Source organism: Lathyrus oleraceus, chromosome 6, assembly GCF_024323335.1.
Source record: "Lathyrus oleraceus cultivar Zhongwan6 chromosome 6, CAAS_Psat_ZW6_1.0, whole genome shotgun sequence".
In the NCBI taxonomy this organism is placed as follows: domain Eukaryota; kingdom Viridiplantae; phylum Streptophyta; class Magnoliopsida; order Fabales; family Fabaceae; genus Lathyrus; species Lathyrus oleraceus.
Genome location: NC_066584.1, coordinates 377,653,347 through 377,659,057, shown reverse-complemented (window position 1 = coordinate 377,659,057; position 5,711 = coordinate 377,653,347). Strand labels below are relative to the sequence as shown.

Below are 5,711 nucleotides of genomic sequence, written 5' to 3'. Positions count from 1 at the left end.
TATTTTATTGAGTTTTTATTATAATATTTTTTATATTTATTAATATTAATAAAAAAATTGCACATTTTAAAATTTAGAACCCTCCAATATTTAGGACAGCTTGCTACTCTTGCATATGCCACCCTGGACCCAATAAAAATGTTCTTTCCTTTCTGCGAAAATCAAACAATAAAAAGATTTTAAAATTTGAACTTTCTTTCTTAAACTTTCTTTCCATCCTCTTCCACTCCAACCAAACATTCCATTAGTAAATTTCCAAACATCAAAATAGTTTATTTAATATTATAGATGACCAATTACAAAGGGACCATTTTGTTTTTATGGGTTGGTCCGATCTATTGCTCTTTCCTTCCATCAATTTTGCAGTGTTTTTTCTGTAAAAAAAAACCTTAAAAAAATACATGTAAATATTAATAATAAAATAATAATGATAAATAAATAAATAAAAATTACATAATCTAAAAGTATACCATGTGATTCAATCATCCAATAATGTCTCATAACAAGAAGATAAAATTGTGATGATCAATAAATGGAATGACAACCCAATCTCTAAATGTTTTCATGTTTAACCCAAAAAAAAACAAGTTGTGGATGATGTTTACTGTGAGTAATCACTTTGACAAGTGTCATTTCCATAGCCTTATACTTGTATTTCAAAATCATCCTCTTTCTTCCTACATACCCTCCTTTTTTCTTCCTTCCTTCTACACTTCTCTTCATCAACTTTCCAACCAAACCTCCATCTTTTCTCTCATTCTCTTATACCCTTTTACACAACTTCTTCAAAACTCTTCCTTTTAACACTCTTTTCAAGAACCACAGTACCAGTGTTTCTTGAATTCCATTCTTGGACTCTTCATGGCTCTCACTCAGTTAAACTCCACTTGCTCAAAACCTCAACTTCACTCATCATCACAGCTCTCATTTCTCTCTAGGACTAGGACTAGGACTCTTCCTAGGCACTATCACTCTACTTTTGCTCCACTTCACAGAACTCAGCATGCTAGAATTTCTTGTTCTGTTGCACCAAAGTAAGCAACTTTATTCTTTTTTAGTCAAGCTTATTTCAATTCAGCTACTTGGGTCTTAATGAATTTTTGTGCTTTTGATTATCAGTCAAGTGCAGGTTCCAGCTGCACAAACACAGGATCCCAAGGGTAAGCCTGATTGCTATGGTGTCTTCTGCCTTACCTATGATTTGAAGGCTGTGAGTATTCTTCACTACCTTTCTGTATTTATTCCATGTATATATGGTGTTTGTCAATATGTGCATGTTGATTCATGATTTCCTTTTTATAATGTGTTTAGGCTTTAGAGATAGAAGTGGAACTAGTTGGTGCATGTCTGTCTTTAACTCTACTTAGCTTGATTTGATTCCTCCTCTTGTGTTAAGTTTGTGATTTGATGAGATGTTTTACGTTTGATGTTGAAACCTATCAAACATTGACCGGACACAATTGACCTTTAGATATTACTAATAATTTAAGAAAAGTATAAGTGATTAAATGTAATCACATGCGTCCCTGTACAAACCTTGAATCTGAAGTGCGGGTGCTATCGATAGACGGCCAAAAGGCTTCAAGAACACTATTGATTGTTTTGCATAACAGAACTGTGCTTCTGTTTTAATATTCAATTGATCATCCAATCCAATGGCTCTTTAATGTCAGCACACAGTTAAATTTGTCGGCCTGTGTTATATGTGTTGATGTCGTGTGGAAACATTTGGCCAATGTGTTTACAGGAAGAGGAGACAAAATCGTGGAAGAAGTTGATTAACATTGCAGTCTCAGGTGCGGCTGGAATGATTTCCAATCATCTACTTTTCAAGGTGAGCGTGTCTTCGATTTAAATCAGGACCCTTCAATGGTCATGCAATTTAGCTCCACTGAGTTAATTTCTTTTGTCAGCTTGCATCTGGTGAAGTTTTCGGTCCAGATCAACCTATTGCACTGAAATTATTAGGATCAGAAAGGTCAATCCAAGCTCTTGAAGGTAATCTTCCTACATGCGTGTCATGAAGCGTCAACTCTGTAGTAAGAGTATGACTTTGTAACTTCAAGGGACACAGTTAAAATCTCTCTGAAGACCGTTGTAGCATGATAATTCAACATTGCAGGTGTTGCAATGGAATTGGAGGACTCTTTGTTTCCTTTGCTGAGAGAGGTTGTTATCAGCATTGATCCTTATGAGGTCTTCCAAGATGCAGAATGGGCTTTGCTAATAGGCGCAAAGCCTCGAGGACCTGGAGTGGAGCGTGCAGCTTTGCTAGACATAAATGGGCAGATTTTTGCGGAGCAGGTAAATTGTTATTCAAATTTAAGCCATATCGAAGCTTTCTCTGTTAACTATATTATTGACATTATATCTTTCCATGTGTACAACAGGGAAAAGCACTTAATGCTGTCGCATCGCGTAATGCCAAAGTTATAGTTGTGGGAAACCCTTGCAATACCAAGTTAGCCCGGCGCTTCATGTGTAAACTAGAAGTTACACCTCGTTCCTAATGTTGCTAATGTTCGTGTAATTTTATTGCAGTGCATTAATATGTTTGAAGAATGCTCCAAATATTCCTGCGAAAAACTTTCATGCTTTAACTCGTTTAGATGAAAACAGGGCAAAATGTCAGGTAAAAAGCGATTAAATTTCCTTTTTTACAAAACAATTGTTCCGCAGAAGAAGAAATAAATAACTACAATCTTCCCTGCATTTCTTTGATCAAATGTGCAGCTAGCCCTCAAGGCAGGTGTCTTCTACGATAAAGTTTCGAATATGACAATATGGGGCAACCACTCAACTACTCAAGTCCCCGACTTCTTAAATGCCAGAATCGACGGTTTGCCCGTCAAAGAAGTGATTAAGGATAATAAGTGGTTAGAGGAAGAGTTCACTGAAAAGGTTCAAAAGGTAAAGTTTTTAATTGGAATCCGTGGATTTTATAATATGCAGAGTAGAGAATATTTAGTTTTCTTGTATAAGAAGTTGACAAGTTAATGTTTGATCGGCAGAGAGGTGGCGTGCTTATTCAAAAATGGGGAAGATCATCTGCTGCATCAACTTCAGTGTCGATAGTTGATGCCATACGATCTTTGATCACTCCTACTCCCGAGGGTGACTGGTTTTCTTCTGGTGTAAGTTAATATTACTTAAACGACCTCGTATATTTACTTGATCTTTTCCAAAAAAATGGCAAACTTGTTTTGTATTTTCAAGTATCTACTTCAATCACAGAGTTTGCAATTTCTATACCAGGTATATACCAACGGAAATCCTTACGGAATAGCTGAAGATATCGTGTTCAGCATGCCATGTAGATCAAAGGCAAGTGTGTTTACTTGTTCTTCATTCTTTATAACTTATGAATTGCTTTTGTGTCTCCTATGACAAAACTATTTATTCATTAGGGAGATGGTGATTACGAGCTTGTCAATGATGTTATATTTGATGACTACCTAAGACAGAAATTAGCCAAAGTAAGTGTGAAACTTGATACATTTGGTATATACAAATGCTTTACTTATATTCATTTTTCGCAAAAAAAATACCATAGTCCAGTGTAACTTATATGAGATTATTATTATATAAGTGAATTTCATGTCAAAATATCATATTTTGCAGACAGAAGCTGAGTTATTGGCCGAGAAAAAATGTGTGGCTCACCTAACAGGCGAGGTAAATATCATAGCGTAAATTGCGATTGTTGACCTTTTTAAAAAAAAACTGCATATTTGTGATATTCACTTTGATCTAAACATTTATATTATATCTTATCAGGGAATTGCTGTTTGTGATCTTCCTGGTGATACCATGCTCCCAGGAGAAATGTAACAAGATAATATTCTGAACATCAAAGGAGATTTGGAAGTAAGATCATACGAAATTATGTAGAATAACGAGGAGTGCTAGTAATACTCTTTTTTCAACCCTTATTCTAATGTTCACCATCTTCTCGGGTATAACTCAGCCGAGTCTCGCCACTTTATGAGAATCTCCTATCTAACTGAGATCCATGTTGATTTTACTCGAAGAAAGACTCGTGTTAGAGTGAGAGTTGGAAAGAGAGGATTCCTTGCAGTTCAAGATAAATAATATAAATTTCAAAACATTAATTTGACTTGAAAACCTTAAAGCTCATCAACAATGTAATAAGTGGAATTTTGTATAACCTATTTTCAGTTATGAAGCTTGAGATGGGTCGGTATAAATTATTGTGTTATACAAGTTGGGATACAGTTTATGTGTCTTAGTAATACTGATATAACCCAGAAAATTATGAACATTGAACACTGTATTAGTGCAAATAGTTGAGCCTAAAACTTTTACAATGGTGAATAAAACAAAAAATTAAACCAAAGTTCCAAAACTTCTAAACTAGAGCAGAATGGCTCCTGTGCGGAGAGTATCTCTGGCAACAAATTTTGTAACGAACTTTCTAATTTCATTACTCATTCCGTTTCCTCCTTTTAATTCTCTAAAATTTGGAAATTATTCTTTCCATCTTTACTTTCTCTCCCTCCCTCATCATGAAAAATCTCAAATGCTCATAGCATTCGGAAATAATCTTCTGATCATATTTTAGTAATTTTGTGAAAATTGGGTATGTCTGGGGGAGATGCAGGACGATTTTTCTTATTAAGTCTTGATAGAGTTGTTATAAGTTACTCATTTTCCATAAAGTTTCTATCCATTTTTTCTTTATCTCATAAGAGGATTTTGACATTTGATTCAATAGATAATATTTTGATTGTTTTGGATTTTGGCAATTGTGAATGATACTAATATATTTTATTAAACTATCTAATATTCAATTAACTTAAAGAGTAGTTAATAAATTAATATAAATAATTATGTAGTTTAGTTTAAATATTTTTTTTCGAAGTTAATAAATAAATATAAATAAAAGATCAAAACGGTTGAATATGGTATGTTAGTTACCTGAATCTGACAATTTTTTTAGTAAAATGGGACATTCTAGTGTGATTTAGGTGGGCTCGGAGATGCATCTCCTAATGTATGAAGAGCGTTTTCGAATTTTCAAATGTATGAGATGCACATGTAAGGGTGAAAAGAGCAACCCTATAAAATTTAGGGACTAACCTGACTAATTAGTATGCTAGAAGTGGATACTAATGGTAGGGACTAACCTGACTAATTAGTATGCTAGAAGTGGATACTAATGGTGTTCTTGAACTTGCTAATAACACAAATGATGCTTAGAGAGTCATTCACAAGGATGTCAAGAAGAAGGATTGCAAGGTTGCGCTCTTATTCAATCTGCAGTAGATACGATGCATTTTTATAGGATTTCTCATGCTGAATCGACGAAGAAGTCATGGGATATTCTTGTCAAGTATTATAAAAGGGGTGAGAAGGTTAAAGTTGTCAAGTTGCAGACCCTGCGAAGGTAATATAAGTTACTACGGATGAGAGAAGATGAAAAGATTGCAGGCTTTATCTTGAAGGTGCAGAGTCTTGTTTATCTCATGAAAGGTTGTGCTGAAGTCCTAAGAAGATGATAGTTGAGAAGGTAATGTGTATATTGACCTCTCACTTTGATCACATTATCATAGTCATTCAAGAATCCAACAATCTTGTGACCTTGAAATTGGAAGAGTTGATTGGTTTGTTGGAAGCACATGAGTTAAGGATTGTCGAGAGAAAATGGGTTCAAGATTCGATACAAGCACTGTAGCTCCAAACATGGAAGA

The 5,711-nt window shown here is 34.6% G+C and overlaps 1 protein-coding gene across 2 annotated transcripts; it reads left to right on the top strand.

Annotated features, from left to right (window-relative positions):
• The first annotated feature begins 532 nt into the window (after window positions 1-532).
• LOC127098517 (malate dehydrogenase [NADP], chloroplastic) lies at window positions 533-4,357 on the top strand. 2 transcript variants are annotated; one of them, NM_001426978.1, is made up of 13 exons: window positions 533-1,034; window positions 1,120-1,210; window positions 1,748-1,834; window positions 1,914-1,998; window positions 2,123-2,304; window positions 2,391-2,461; window positions 2,542-2,632; window positions 2,734-2,910; window positions 3,012-3,134; window positions 3,256-3,324; window positions 3,408-3,476; window positions 3,622-3,675; window positions 3,778-4,357. In NM_001426978.1, the coding sequence occupies exons 1-13, from the start codon at window positions 862-864 to the stop codon at window positions 3,829-3,831; spliced, it is 1,326 nt and encodes a 441-aa protein (NP_001413907.1). In that variant the 5' UTR covers window positions 533-861; the 3' UTR covers window positions 3,832-4,357. The 2 variants fall into 2 exon arrangements, with proteins under 2 accessions (NP_001413907.1, XP_050893086.1); XM_051037129.1 differs by having other exon boundaries at window positions 622-1,034; window positions 3,256-3,328; window positions 3,412-3,476; window positions 3,778-4,208.
• Window positions 4,358-5,711: the final 1,354 nt, after the last annotated feature.